General features: G+C 36.3%; 1 protein-coding gene across 5 annotated transcripts in view; it reads left to right on the top strand.

Annotated features, from left to right (window-relative positions):
* The first annotated feature begins 1,728 nt into the window (after nucleotides 1–1,728).
* Nucleotides 1,729–16,694, top strand: part of LOC124297926 (gamma-aminobutyric acid type B receptor subunit 2) — a 187,650-nt gene continuing 172,684 nt past the window's right edge. For all 5 annotated transcript variants that reach the window (XM_046749360.1, XM_046749359.1, XM_046749358.1 and 2 more), the window contains exon 1: nucleotides 1,729–2,100. In XM_046749360.1, the coding sequence (XP_046605316.1) occupies nucleotides 1,792–2,100 (309 nt within the window). In that variant the 5' untranslated portion in view covers nucleotides 1,729–1,791. The remainder of the gene's footprint in view (nucleotides 2,101–16,694) is intronic.

Below are 16,694 nucleotides of genomic sequence, written 5' to 3'. Positions count from 1 at the left end.
CGAAGTTTTTGAAAATAGTAAATTTTTCAAATATTGTCGATTTTTAAAGATCATTGTAAAAATAATTTCAAAGCCAGATGCACAGAAATTGAACAAACGTAGTTTCGTGCTGCTCTCAAAGTTTCTCATAACGAAACTTTTTGCAACTGATTTTACGGTTGTGAATTTTTCGTTAATTTCAAGGAAAGATTCTTCCAATATAACTCGACTAAATAAGCTCAAATTTCACCCTTCGAACCTTGTTTCGAATATTTTTCTATCTTGTTTAATTGATTCTGACCGTTGCCCGCTAAATTTCAATTTCATTCCTATGTTTCAGATGCGTTTAAGCCTGTGCATCAAACCTCCTTTGGATTGTCGGTGAAAATTTCAACCCTACAAGAATCGAGTAATCGAAAAAAAGATGATTGCAACTAAGCTGCAAAAATCATAATCTCGAGGGCAAAAGTTCGAGTAACTGGATTATGAATTACGCGATAAAATATCGAGAACAGGCATTAGTGGGTAAATAGTTAATACAGATTCGAAGGACGACGATAGAATTGTAGCGAATTTATGAACCGAGGTGGAATCGATTCTGCTAACCATGTGAGAAATGCGGTATAAATACATACCTATGGAAGCGATAAATTTTCACTCACACAACGCACAAAGCTGATAGAAAATTAAACGGAAATTGAAATCCGATAGATGAAACGTTGAATCCGGAGTTTAATACCGTTGGTATTGGATTATAATTTGGGGATGATGAAAATGAGGATAAAGAATTCGGAAAAAGAGAATCGTCGTCAGGCGAGCGTGAGACACTTGTGAAATCGTGGAAGCAAGAAAACCGTCAAGAACGAATGGAATGGAAAACTTCTGTTCTTCTCTCTACGCGTAATCATCGTCACAAAAAACACGAGTAAACGAGAAGGATAAATTTAAAAAATTTTTCACGAACATCTTCAGTACAAATAGAACAAACTTTTACGATCGCGGTGAACATCCGCAGTCCAAAAACCGAAGACCTCGAATAAATATCGTAAAAACAAGTGAAAACACCCAACGGTCGGAAACTGATAAAATTTTTTAATATGCGGTTCGAAGCAAAGAAGAAACAAAAGAAATTCAAGAACAAACCAATATATCATATGAATCGAATTACTCGTTAGATCGTTAAAAAGAAAAAAAAAAACAAAAAAAAAAATTATAATCCACTTCATACTTCAACGGTGACAAAGTACAATCGTACAAATATCACTATCCGCGCATTCGAGCAGTGTATAAAAATTTTTTCAATTTCTTATTCGTACCGATAATAATAACAACAACAACAACAACAATAATAATAATAATAATAATATACATGTATATATAATAGAAAATATAACCTACAGAATACAGAGATTATAGTGAAAAATGATGTGTAGCTGTAATAAAAAATCCTCTATCTGATAAATAACACTATGCTGCCCGAACAGCTGTATTATTAATAACAAATATAACAATAATAATATAATAGTGAAATGGAAGTGCAGGAGTGGAGGATTCGCACGTGGGAATATCGACGGTGAGATTATCTGAAAGGGGGGCGGGGGTGGGGCGGGGGCAGAAAGGTGGGGGGGGGGGCAGGGTGGAAAAGAAAGAGGGGCGAGAGGGGCGGCGGGGGCGGGGCGGGGAAGGGGGTAGGGGGGAGGGTAGGGATGGCGCGGGTTTGGAGGGTAGGTGGGGAGGGTAGTGAAATAGAAATAAAGGGGAGAGAAAATTGGAAATATTGAAAAAAGGAAGGTGGGTAAATCGGATTGTGAAATGGCGGTTAGTGCGCGACGTTGCGAATGGCGATGGCGTCGAGTGAGGTGCGCGGAAATAATCGTTGTTGTTTTGTGCATAGAAGCGTTATTGTTGCTTTCGTGCAACGGACAGAAACCGATAAACCTCGGTGGTATCAAACGCCGCGACGTTTACATCGCCGGATTTTTTCCCTACGGTAGACACGTGCCCGAAAGTCACGTGGGACGTGGCGTTATGCCGTCGGTTAAACTCGCCGTAGATCATATCAACGAAAATCCAACCATACTCAGGAACTACAGGCTCCACATGTGGTGGAACGACACCGAGGTGAGTCTTTATTGAATATCACTTTTTTTTTTTTTTCTTTTAGGTGTAAGGGGAGTTACGATAATTTCGGATTTTAGGCGTTTGGAGATGATTTTAACGAGATGTCTCACGATTAGGTGTAATTAATTCTTTTTTTATATTGTAACAACGTGCGTATACAAAAAAATTTTGTGTAGGAAGGTCAAGGAAGCGGATGAACTGAAACAACGAGTATATAAATCGTAGCTTAAGTCTCGAAATACTCACGTATACGTCTAACTGTACTGGCTAACTCTATGTCATAACATGGCACGTGGATTACACTACACATTGAATGTTGTTCAAGTTTCAACAGATAATTATCTCGAAAATGAAAAGTTGAACTGTCACTGGACGGGGCTTTTCGTAACCTAGAACTTGATAGATTTTGGATACAATCGGTTCAGTCGTTTTTGAGTTATTCGCTTGGAACATGAAAGAACATGATATTTCGTGTTCGTTATAGTTCAACAGATTTTGATGATTTTAGTCTCAATTAGCACAATTTTTTTTAGCTACGAACTAACCGTATTTTGAATTTCGTTGGATATGAGCAGTTTTAGAATTATTTGAGGACGAAATTTGAAAAAAATTTTACGAATTTCATTTGTTAATGTTTTATGGGCTCGAAACGCAGCGCGGAAGGAAATTCTTCGGGTGGTTCGGTCAAGGTCTTTAAAATTAACCGTTTGTTCTACTTGTCTTTGAACTTTTAACACTTTTTTCTTTTTGTTACACGATTTTCACATGAAGTTAAATTGCTGTATTTATTACCTTGAAAAATATACTGTTGAAAGATTTTTCTTTTTGAAAATAACTGAGACACAAATAACTGCTTCATAAATTTTGTTCAGTATCCGATCATTTATAAGTTTAATAAATCCGAACTCAGTGCCTAGATTTCATACAAATTGGTTCAACCGTTTTCAAGTTATTGTCAGAAGGAAGCATTTTTATTTTTCTAAATAACTGAGAAATAGCTCTGCGGCGATTTTGCTTGAATTTCAATCAGTAAAGAGTTCAGTAAAGCCAAACTGGCTGACCAAATTTCGTTTGAATTACTCTATTCGTTTATTGAGTTGTCCGATAAAAACGGGCTATTATATTTGCTAATAACTTAGGAACAACTAGATCAATTTTGCTTAAAATTGGCTCACTTTTAAATTGAACAAAACCAAGTTAATAAATCGAGTTTTATCGCGATTAATTCACTCGTTTTCGAATTATTGCTGGACAGAAGACATCGGCATTTGCTAATAACTCAGGACTAGGTATATCACTGTTTTTCAAAATCGAACAGGTTCTGAAATAAAAAAAAAAAAAAAATGAGTTTTTAATACCGAAATCAATCACGGTAGAACTTGATCGTAATTTGATGACATATCGTCGGCCAGAAACGAAATATTTATTTGTTTATAATGACTGAGAAATGAGGCGACCAGTATTGCTGAAAATAAAATTGCTCGGTTCGATCAAGTAAGTAATGTTATGAACTTGTTACATAAAATATTTGTTCTCGGTTCATAAAAATACATGCGCATGTCTGAAAATAACAAGAATTTACGCCCACCATTTTCCCTCGACATCTCGGATCTTGGAATATTTCAAGGATATTGTATTATGAACACATATAAACGTAGTGTATCCTCCGAAAAAAAATCATGCATACATTTGTTGCTGCGGCAAAAAGTACCAAGCGTGAGATCCCGAGGAGTTACGACCACAGGCAAAGTTCTTGGCAGTTTTTTTTTATGACCGTATTATATCTCGAAATGTTACACAAACCGGCCTGAAATTGGAGAAATTTATTTTTACAGTAGCTATATAAAGCGCGGTTCTCGTTGTTATTGTCACGGCTAAAATCTCACAAGATTGATATTTCGTTCTCTTTTTTCCCGGTTCAATATAATAATACCTTTGCAAGGTGCCGATGTCTGAATGGACCGCCATCTGCTATAATCTTATGCGGATGCGCTGCAATTCGAGTGCAGTTGTTTGACAGGGCAACCAACCGTCGTGAACGTAACCTCAAAATTTTTACAATCGTCGCTAGCAGTTGCGTTCAACAACGACAGCTGACAAAATTTTTGAGGTTACATGTATCGCGGCGGACTGTTGTTCAAGTTTATGACGGTTGGTTACCCTGGCGAATAACTGCTCTCGGATCTTGGCGCATGCGCATCAAATATTAACATAGGCAGACCATTTAATCTACATAATGCATTTTACAGATAATCGTTAAGTTATTACAACAATGAGTGCTTTTTTTCTGTTACTCGTTATTTCTTCCGAACATACGATGATCAGAAAATGTTATTAGGTTTAATTGTCTACTGACTCCGGTATTGTGACGTCGTAATTGAGTAACCTAACCTGAAAGATTCTCATATCCTCAAAAATTTCCGGATGCATGTCATCGAGGCGAAAGAATGAAGAGTCGACGAATAATATGACAGATTACGATAGTCGATAGGTGATCAATCAAAATATTTTGCCTGTAATAAAAAATGGCGACGCTGACGCGGAACTCGATAGACTGAATAATTGAGATAGGTTAGATCGTATAGTCAAGTGGTAGCGGTCTTGGAGCTTCTGTAAACAAAGTGAAGTTAGACCTAGATCCCGCAACTTTGGCGAAGGAAAAGGCTTCGCCCTAACTCGATGCAAACAAGCTGCCGTGGGGGTAATTCGCGGAAGTTAGGGTTAAGTTTGGGTTGGGTAGGTTAGGTTGGCCCGAGTTGGATCGCCGGCTCTTTCAAGCTTCGACGTTGCTCCGCTACCTTTTCCGTGCGCTTTGAAACCACACGGCTTGATTACCGCACAATTTATGTATATTGTTACGCCGAGTGACTACCTGCACCTAGAATTAGAGGGCTCCACCCTCGACTCACCGCGATATTTACGTTTTGCAAGCATTCAGGACACGCCGAAGATGCCAACTAGTTCACTGACGCCACTATTCCGCTCTAGAAATTCAGGGAGTAGCAGGTTCACAGTCTTATTAGAATGATTTAGCATACGCAAGAATCGTGGAAATGATACTAAGCACCATGGTGGAAAAAATACTGTGAAATTTCTTTTTCATTCAGAAAAATTTGTTTTCTCAAACGTTTCTTCGATATATAGAATATTCTCGGCCCGTTCTATAAAAAAATCTCAACTGTTTTTGGAAAATTTTTAATCATTCGAATACCCTATGATTGTGAGAGTCGATGACGAGAAATTAATGAAGCTTGTCGTCAGAGGAACTCGGATTCGTCTCGAACTTCATTGCCTGTTGATAATCCGAAAAAACTTCGAGTTTTAAAATTTTTTTGGTCAATTCGAGTTCGTAATAAGAAGCGATCGAATTTTTAGGTACCACTCAGATTTTTCGCAAACTTCTTTTACTATTGGAAATTTGAAAAAATTTCGGCTCTCGTCTTTTTGACTATTTCCAACCAAGTCGAGTTGAAGATGAAAATAGGATCAAGGTTTAGAGAAAGTTGATTTGTTTTTTAAATGAACTCCACTATTTTGCATCTAAAATCTGAAAAAAACCTGTGTTGTGGTGTTTGCCGATTTTTTAATGCTATCTGTAATACTTTGCAATATGGAAAACAGGAATTGATTTCTGAGAAATATTATAAGATTTTTGGGAAATGGTTAGAATTATAATTTTTCCAAAATTCATCTGAAAAAATCTGGACACATCTGTAAAAAAATATTTTCAACGAAACTAGAATTGCAAAAACTTTTGACAAGACCTGTCAAGGCTTTTTCATAAATCTTCATAGACACACTGAAATAAGCAGCAAACAACATTTTCAAGTGCGTACAATTTATTAACGATATGACCTGATTTTAGACCGAATCAAATAAATCAACTGCAATGTGCAATAATCAGCTATTAATAAAATAACGACAAGTTTACTGATTTTTATTTCTCTCTAACCTCAAATGTCTCGTAAACGATACCATAACTCAAGACTAAATTTGAATTGTGGTATATTGAAGAGGTTAACCGACCGTCTGGCCTAAATAAGGTTCCACAGCATTTCATATTATGACGAATGATATTTATTAATGAGTAGTCGACTTTTACATTTCTTTACATTGAGCGTCTCGTTACGAACTGACGCCGGTTGGCGTCGGCCATAGAAGCTTAGTTATTTAGAGATGACGTCTCATACACACATGTGTCTAACTTGTCCGTCGGACCTTAGTCTAACTATTTGACATTCAGATTACAAGAGGATCGGGTAACCGACGTTACATGAAAGCTCATAGAAACGAGGTGGAGAGAGAAATGAGCGAAAAAAAAATGACGGCGAAACAAAAGAGGAATAGAAAATGGATACAGAGCGTTATTACACAGATCGCAAGAGTTCTAAATTTAGCTACACATGAGGCAGAAACGTTCGACCGCCGACGGTGTCTATTGAATCACCCAGTTTTCCAGAGCGTTCGATACTGCATAGCCACTGAGTCAAGGTGAGCCTCGGTTAACCTAACCTAACCCTACCCGAAGCAATCTCAGCCGACCCATAGACGGTAATAGCCTTATGCATATAGCGGCTGCACGTCACGATACGTCGCTGGCCCATTTCGAATCCAGGGTCGCATGCGGCTCTCACAGCCATACGGACACCTTGTATAATTCAACACCGCTGACAGCCGCGGCTCCTTTGCCTATGCCATTTTATTTCTACGACGGTAGGACCTTGAATGTTGATTGATACGAATTTTCCCTCACTTTCCTGTTTTTTTATGAATTTTACAAAAGCTTCTATTTAAAAACTCTCCGTTTGTTTTATGGCAAAGGGTTTGCAAGTACCTGGCCAACTTTTTAATTCCAGACAGGCAAGGAAGGTAGAATTAATGTTCAATTCGAGAACGAATACCCTCAACATCAATTTGAAACTTTTATAAATTGATTAATCATCTAGATGCCATTTAATAAACGAGATTTTTTTATTTAAAGTTTGCATATTCCTTGGTAACGATTCATTAATTGGATGGAATGGAAAAATTACATCGGACTTGCAGCGTTTTTTTTTTTTTTTTTTTTTCATCAAGCGTCACGAATAATTGACCCGAGTTCCTTGTTCGACGGTATTGAATTTCGACGAAATAAACGTTTCAGCTTTGCTCACCGGTTTGACATTTGCATTTCGTGATTCCTGGAACAAAATCCCTGAGAGTGCTACTGCTGCTTCAGCCATGCTAGAGACGGAAGTGCTCCAAATGGCTGGAGGTTAAGATTCGTGCAAATAACACTCGGCTTCGGGTTGCAGAAAGCTGAGGTGAAACAGAGTAGAAGAAGCTCAGACTGAAATGTTTGCTATGAAAATTGAGTATTCAAACCTGACCAGAAATACAGTTTGTCTTGTGACTTGAACCTATTCCAAAAAAGGTTAACACGTTCGTTTTAAGATAGCATATTTCTCTTCCATTCATTTCGAGGAATCTGCATTATTTTAGATTCTTTTTTACTTGGTACAAAAGAGAAAAAAAAAAAAAGATAAAAACGAGTAGAAAAATAAACAACTTGTGCGTTACTTTATACATTTTCTCTAGTTGGTGTAATTGATTGAAAAAACAAGAAATGTGAAATCAACTCAGGTTGAATGTAACGATCGAATATTTTATTACAAGATACATTCGCTTGATCATGAAATTCATTTATGACCGAAATTTCCAATTATTTATTCAAATCGGATAAATCGTACGAATTTGACATAAACAAAAGTTGCCCGATAGTTTGAAAGCCGTTACAGATTAATCATCATTGATTGAATTACAATTTCATCAAAATTTGCGGTTTCAATTGTTTCGAATACCGAGGGAATAATTTTCCGATATAAAATTCACAGAAGCTCATTCAGTTCTGATATTAATTAAAACGCTGCATTCCTGAATTTCTCTTGCTTTAACTCTTTTTGAGCGTTCAACTTCGGTGTATGCTTGGCTTTAAGCCTGCTCACTTATAGATGGCCAAAATAGTTACCACGATCGCCACAACGGCTCTCTAGGAATAGTTTAATCGATGCTAATTGGGCAGCGGTAACCGCAAATCCAGGCTCAGCTTCCCCTTGCATGGAAATTATTACTGAAATGATATCTCGACGGAACGCGATTCCTCGGTTATGCCCACCTATAATAATAATACCAATCCTAGTTCTAATCTGTGCCAGAATTGCCACTGCAGTGCTGCTGTGACGTCAGTAGCTATCAAAGCTCTCGAAATCTCCGTCCTATTCAAACCCTTCCTCGAAACGAACTGAAACCTAACCTGCAAATTCAGGGCTCAATTTCAATCAGACCTTCGGCATAAAACACGGCTAACATTATTGCGAATGGAACTAATTTCTTCAGGCCGAGGATTGGGGAAGATTGTGTCGAAGAGTAATTATTTTACTTAAGATTTAGTCAATTGTTTCGCCTAACTTCAAACGATTAGCAAACCTGTTCAGGGAAGGTGACAAATGTCCCTAGACAAGACGAGGTAACTCTTATTTTACTTTTGTTATTTCATGGCTATCGGAGAAGGTGTTGGAAAAATCTGGACTTAAGTATAAGTTTTCGTGTGAAATGAACTGAATTTAAATGAGAAAATATTATTTGCTTATTTTATAGAACAATATGTCGTTCAGTGTTTTTTACGAGTCCATTTTTTACTACCGTCGAATAATAGTACAGAACGGCACGAAGAGGAAAAAGAACAGTCGAATCAAAAAACCCGAGTGAAACCGAAATAGGCAATTGTATCACACAACTTGTAACGATACCGTTTCACCAGAGCTTTTCTAGTAACTATCGAAAAATGAAATTGGATCTTGGTCCAATGTTTGTTTTTTGAAAACTTCCAAGAAAATAATCGTAGCTTATTCCATGCCGGTTAATTTAAGAGTGTCTTGATTTCAAGCTCACCTGCATGACCTCCGTGACAAAATTATGAAGTACAACAAGAACCTCCCTCTCCAACGATCGCGTGAGTTTAATATTGTACGTGCAGAAATACATAATGTATTTCAAAATTCACCGAGAGAATAACTTTCTCAAGGTGGGGTAAGAACGAAAAAATGCAAAATGAACAGAATAAAAACAAAGAAAAAAAGAAAAAGGGGAAAAACAACCTTCCCATAACCATAACACGAGAAATGAAAATTTCTTCACATTTTTCTAAAAGGGTTGCATTTGGGACGCCAATTTTATATGCGACCCGACCCTCGCCCGATACCCGATCTTGTCGTGTTACGGCTTCATGTAAATTCTCGTGTATCTTCCTCGGGCTCCCGGACTATCGATCCGGAACACCGATAACAATGACGTGCGTACCAGCAACTGTCGATAAGTATTGATATCCGATCGTGAAATTAGTTTTCTGAGGTACAAGGTAACAAGGTCAAGGATGCATAGCACGAGACAAAATTACAATCTATCCAAGACATTCGAAGGTTAGAATAAATGCTAAGAGCTCAGGACGTGGGGGGTTGACTCGAGACTGGAAAATTTTTGTGATTTTCCAGAATACAAACGATCGATTGCAATTTCATGGGGTATGATAAAATTTCGAAGAATTTTGACGAATTTCAAAGAGTTTCGAAGAATTTACAAAGATTTTGAAAGATTTCCAAGCATTGCAAACGGTTTCAAAATATTTCAAGAAACATCAAATGATTTCAAAAGAATCCAGAGAAATTCAAAGGATGTCGAAGTATTTCAAAGCATTTCAGATAGTGATTCGAAGAATTTACAAGGACTTTAAAGGATTTCCAAGCATTGCAGAGGATTTTAAAATGTTTCAAGAAATTTCAAATAATTTCAAAAGAATCCAGAGAAATTCAAAGGATGTCGAAGTATTTCAAAGCATTTCAGATAGTGTTTCGAAGAATTTACAAGGACTTTAAAGGATTTCCATGCATTGCAAAGGCTTTCAAAATATTTCAAGAAATATCAAATGATTTCAAAAGAATCCAGAGAAATTCAAAAGATGCCGGAGTATTTCAAAGCATTTCAGATAGTGTTTCGAAGAATTTACAAGGACTTTAAAGGATTTCCAAACATTGCAAAGGATTTTAAAATGTTTCAAGAAATTTCAAATAATTTCAAAAGAATCCAGAGAAATTCAAAAGATGCCGAAGTATTTCAAAGGATTTCAGATAGTGTTTCGAAGAATTTACAAGGACTTTAAAGGATTTCCATGCATTGCAAACGGTTTAAAAATATTTCAAGAAATATCAAATGATTTCAAAAGAAAGGATTTCAAAAACTTTCAAAAAATTTTGAAGGTTTGAAAAGGATTTGAAAAAGTTTCAAAGAATCTGCAAGGATCTCCAAGGATTCCAAAAGTTTTCCAAGTATTTCAAAGGATTTAAAAATATTTCAAGAGATCCCAAAGGGTTTTAGGGAATTATAAAAGACTTCAGCAGATTTTATAAATTCCCAGGGATTTCAAGGGTGGTCAGGGTCAAGGCGATCACTCGTAGGCTGAGGATTTTTCCAACTCCAACAAAAAATATAGAGGGTAATTATGTCGGGAGCAATCGTCTTGCGATTCGGCAGAAAATTGATAATATCAACAATTTGTATTATCGAGTAACGAACCAGATTTCATTGTATCGACTAGAAATTTCTCACCCGGTGTTTAATGGAGCGGATAATTTTTGTTCCTTTCTTTTGTAGAACGATTTACAATTTATCATGATCTATACAAATATGTACATATATAACATTGAACTTTATGTGTATGTGAAAAAAAAGATTTTCTTGTGTGAAAAAGCTGTAATTTTAAAGAACAATATTCGGGCTCTCTCTCGTGATTGACTTATGAATACATTCGACATTTTTTCTTATACATTATATCATGTTTTCTGGCAGTCTCTGTTTCCTCGATAACTTTTAAAAGCGATTAATCAGGATGATCCGCGATTCCCGAGGACGAGAGGCTAATGCTCGCTAATATATCTATACGTCACCTACATTCTCTTTCCGCTTCATTGAATAAGTTGTAAGACTGAATCAGTTATCCGAGATCACTGGAGCTTTTCACATAAATGAACTAAACGATATTATTAAACGAAGTCAATCATAATGTTTCCTTATTGAAAAATCCACAATTGCGGTCCGATTTTAATTAAGATGATGGCTGGTTTTATTCTATTTTTTTTCACAAGTTGGCTGTACGAGACATTAAACTTTCGAGTCAGCGAAAAAAAAAAAACAAAACTTTTCGGCATTAATAAAATTGCCACCATAGTTATATAGGTACTTTATACTACGAAATTATTGATAACCGTTTTTTTTTTTTTGCATTGAATTTCACAGGCTTAAAAATGTTCTCAATAACAAGATAAAAATGATTTCCAATTAAATTAGTCTTTATTGACTTTAGTCCCAGCTTTTCAAGCGTCGAGTTATAATTTTCATTATTTCATGCTTTCATGTTAGTTGTCGGGATTCGGAATTTGTTCTTTGCGATGCCTTAAAATTAATCAAATCAAGCATTGTTATTGAGAATAAATGCGCGTCAATTTCGGCTAAGAATGAGAGAGAAGACAGCATCTAATTACGTTACATCGTTTAGATATTGGATGATCGCTAATTGGGCACGTCTCCGCCATTTCGGAGTTCCAGGAACGTGTTGGAAAAGCTGATCTTTCACTTTCACCTTCGACAAATTAATACCCCCCCCTCCCCAATACTTCGATGGAAATAATTGCCTGAACTTCTGAAGCAATAACAATTCATCAGGCCCTCCATTAAACCCGATACTGCGGCTGTATACAAGAGCTTTAACTTCGTTCCGGCTTTCTCTCCTTATTTCCTCTTTCTCTTTTGTCCGTTAATTTTTTCTGAAAGATTTTTCTACGTGATAGCAGAATCTGTTATACTATTATATATACTATATTATGTTCGGTAAAACTGACCAAAGAGCATTTTTTTAGTCGGGAGAGTATCGGAAAATTTTTATATTATAGTTTTATTGAAAAAGTACTTTCAAAAATATGTTCCGATTTTTTTTTTTTTTATTTTTTAAACGACTTTCAGATCAATCAATTTTGCAACTATTTCCAAAATGTATTTAATGTATTTCTTAAATCGGTTGGAAAATATACCTGAACACTGATTTTTTCATATCTGTGATGTAAAATGAAGTATGGTAAAAATACGAATTCCCTGCAAGAAATTGTTCAGGTATTCACCCCTAAAAAATCTTGACTTGGTTAGGAAAGGTAAAAAACTCGAGAAATCGACACTTATTTTCACATTGAAATTATTAATTTGAATTAAGATAAGGTGAAAAAACGAGATGAAATCCGGTTGACTCTAACATCTTACCTATTTATTTTATTCATTTGTTATGTTGAACTTTTATTTTCGAATTCGCGCGTATACTTAATTGGTCAATATAACAAATCACTCATCGGTTTGAAACCTTGATAAACTAATCAAAGAATTTTATTAATAAAAAGAGAAAAGGGTGCAATTTGATCGGTTAAAAATTCCTGAAACAACAAACGGATCTGGTGCTTCTGAAAACAAAACAACAACAATAAAAAAAAGTATCCCTTGACGCGGATAATCAAGATCGAAAGAGAGAGAGAGAGAAAGAGCAAACACGTAGAATTGAGATTGGAATAGAGGCTCGGCTTTTAAATTTGGAAGGCAATCGGACTGATGAAGAGGGTTGGAAAGCCAATTGCCGAACGTACACTCGATGCCAAAATTTGTTTCCTGTTGGAGGAAAAACAGAAAAATTTCGCGACGGGTACGCGATAAACTTTTCTAACCAGCTGTAGTTTAGGCATCGCATTTCACGGAGTTTAAAAGTTTTTCACTCGGAGCCAGGCGCTGGGTACAAATTCACTTTGCTTAATCAGTTTCACCGAAATTCACCACGTCGGCCGAAGTCAACTAACAATAAGAGAATCCCGAAATCCACGCAAATAGGAAATGCCAGCGATTATCGAGCACGTATATATCGTCGGGTGATTTGAATCTGATGGTCCTTAAAAAACGATAACGTGAAATTACGCAGGGTTGAAAATTCCCAGCAAAGTTGAAATCACGCACACGGGAAATTAGAAGACTCGAAATTCACTGTTTCAAGGTTTTTCTTGCGTCACGGAGAACTTTGTTTTTTCAATTCAATTTTCATGTTCTCGATTCGAATAATATTTCGATAAAGTGTTGAGCTATTGTATTTACAATATTTTAAATGAAAACGGGAAAATTCGTTCATTTTGATAAACGCAATCTCGATTAATTTGACATATTTTCTATTATAGAACGTTGCTGAAAATTTCGGGATTTCTGGATAGAAATATTTATTTCAAGATTCGGTATCGGATGAACAGAGAAAAAATCGTTTGTTATAATATTTCCGAGGTTGAACAATTGCCAATTTTATTTAACGAATTTCGCGGATATTTTCTTCAATTAGTGCACCGCTGATCGTCTCAGGACATCAATTACCAACTGTCTCGAGTTTTGGTCGTTATAATTAAAATTAGTTTTCTAGCTGTTACCGGAAAGTCTATTATTCGTTACTATTCTTTTTCATTACGATCACTGTTGCTATATTTTCTTGCAACTTTTGCGAAAATTTAACGCTCGTGCAACGATAAATCGACGTTAAAGCCTTATCTAACTAAAAAAAGTAGAGTAAACCTCAGCAGTAAACCTAAATGAAATTTTTCTCAGTGTAACGAAACAGTCGCAGCGATGCACACCCTGACAAAAGGCGCAATTTTCCCACGCAGACGACACACGCCATTCTTGCCGTAGAGCCGTGACATGTCGTGCTTCGCGTAACCCTTTGACCTTACCTGTTCCCTTTTACGTAGTCGGTTGTGCCAGCGGCTCGCGTGTCGCCTGTTGGCTCCACCAGACGACGACCAGAAGCCGAGTCGAGGACGTGGTGACTCGTCAATCGTTATATTTGAACCGCTTGGAAGTGGGTCGATTCAGCTTCGCGTGGAAAAAAAATGCCCAGAAATTTGGCATTTTTTTCGTTGAAAGAAACAATCAATTTTTTAGAGTTTCGATGGGTTCCGAGGGTTTCGAGTAGGTTTCACAGATTCGTTAGGATTTCGAAGGATTTCGAGAGATTTCACAGAACTTGAAAGGATTTCGACGGGTTTACCAAATATTTCATAGAATTCCAAGCAATTTTGAGGGATTTGAAAAGATTTCATAAATTTTCAAAGAATTTCGAAAAGTTTCACAGATTTTCGAGCAATTTCAAAAGATTTTACGGAATTTAAAATGATTTCGACGTATTTGCCAAATTTTTCATAGATTTCCAAGTATTCAACGCGATTTACAATATTTCAGAGATCTTCCAGTAATTTTGAGAGATTTCACAGAATTTTCATGAATTTTAAAGGATTTGAAAATATCTCGTAGAATACGAAGGATTCAATGTGATTCCAGATGTTTCATGGATTTCAAGAGATTTCATGAATCTTCAAAGAATTTGGAAAAATATGACAGATTTTCGAGCGATTTCAAGAGATTTCACAGAATTTAAAAAGATTTTGACGGATTCACCAAATATTTCATAGAATTCCAAGCATTGATGTGATTTTTAAGATTTCACAGAATTCAAAGAGTTTCAAGGATCGCGTTTTTACTGACCTGTGTAATTACTTATTTATTTATTTTTATTTTTTTGATTTATCGACGTTGTTTTTATTATATTATTTTGCAGCAAGTTCAATTATTACCGATAAATATACCTATATTAAATATTCCATAACACGGAATATGTGAGTCTTTACATACTCCAAGTGAAATTTGTCAAAAGTTGGTCTGCAAAAGAAGGCGGAAATTGCGAGCGAACCTCGAAGACCATTCAGGTCAAACGCCGAGTTTTGCATGATGTGCCTCTCGCCTTTTCATCCGAGTCGAAGAAGCAAACTTTCGTCGCATGCTGCACGTCAAAAAGAAACAAATAGTTTCTAGTTTACGTGTTACTAACTAACCATGAATGAGTTTTGCGCCCGCGTTCAGTTCTCGTGATGTGGCAAGTAATTTACTTTGCTATTTCGAAAACGCGATAACCGCTTTCATTGAACAAGTTCTAACGCGTTTTCTCTCGCTATTCAAAGTACTTCTTGACACGTTTCTGAAAAAATTCACTCCGATTACTTACTTTTAGATTTGACACTGAAATTTCACGAGACATTTTAAAATCATCTCAGAGTTGCAATTTGTGAGTAATCGAGATTCGTGGTAAATTTTTCGAAGTAATTAGAATGCCAATTGTGTCGAAGAAGTTATTGAAAATTAACTGACAATTATAATTACACGTTAACAAAATGTTGCAGGGAAATTGCCCGTGCAAGTGTTGAAGGGATCTTTTGGAAACCGTTGTATAAACTTTGTGTTAACAACTGAAAACTTATCAAATCAAATAGCGATCAAAGCCTTGGAATTGTTGGAACTTCGTGAAAGTGGTCAGAGTTGCGTAGAAATAGATTAACTTTGTACGGCTTCATTCCTGATTTTGTCATGGTCTCTACAAATTTTCAGAACTGAAGTTTCGAAAAATTGGTTACACGTAACTAATTCTGCTAGAGACTTCTGAGATTGCATAGTTTGGATGAATTTCACTGTACATTTACGATTTCATCCGAAAGATTCGAATTCACAGAATTTTTCCATTAGAATTGCGAATTAATGAAATCATCCGGATCTTTTCTCATGGAATTTTAGAGTTTATTGTGAATATTGTAAAAAGATTTAGCGCTAGATACTTTCCGTCATGATTCAGAAAATAATAATCCATGCACGTGATCTTAACGATACATTGGAAATTTCACATTCTAAAAAAACCGTATAACTATGATGTAATTATTTTTTTTTTCCTCAAACCGTCTATCAACCCACCTCACGATATATTATTAACCAAAATTTTTGCACGCGTTTTCTTAATATTGTAAAAAGCATATTTTCACTGCACATTTTTCTCTGTAACCTAATTCTCTAATTCCTCATGATTACTGCTGGATATCTGCTCGATTTCCATAAAAATTCTTCACAGAGTTTTCCAGCAAATTCCTCACAGTTTTTCATAGAAATATTTCTATCGAAAAATAATCGCTGTAATTTCCGGCGGCTTGAGCAGCTGGAGTTGACAAACGCCCTTCAAAGTAATTATTTCGACTGAAATACCTTGCACAATAAAAGAGAGACAGAGAGAATACTGTGAAACATCAGTTGAAGATTTTCACTTGGAAATGTTGTACCGGTTCAGCATACGAGCGTTCAATATTTTCCCAGTTTCCTGTCGCGGAATCCCTTTGAGAGTACGAAGCCTCGGTTGCCTGCATCGCGGGAAAAATGAGGTAACATCGGGAACTTGATATTCTCGGGGGTGGTTATTAATTACCGGCTTTGAAACGGCATGCATATATCATTTGGCGACGGTTTTTGCCCTCGCATCCCTCATGCGCGTCCCTCGATGCATTATACATATGGGGCATTCCATGCCGACTCACCAACTTAGATTTTTCTGATTATTTTTTATTAGGTGTTGGAATTAATTCGTAGCATTTTATTTTCATCAAAACAGATTCTTAAAATGC

The sequence above is a fragment of the Neodiprion virginianus genome, chromosome 2 (assembly GCF_021901495.1).
Source record: "Neodiprion virginianus isolate iyNeoVirg1 chromosome 2, iyNeoVirg1.1, whole genome shotgun sequence".
NCBI classification, from domain to species: domain Eukaryota; kingdom Metazoa; phylum Arthropoda; class Insecta; order Hymenoptera; family Diprionidae; genus Neodiprion; species Neodiprion virginianus.
The sequence above is the reverse complement of the archived record's forward strand: the minus strand, read 5'-3'. Positions and strand labels throughout refer to the sequence as shown.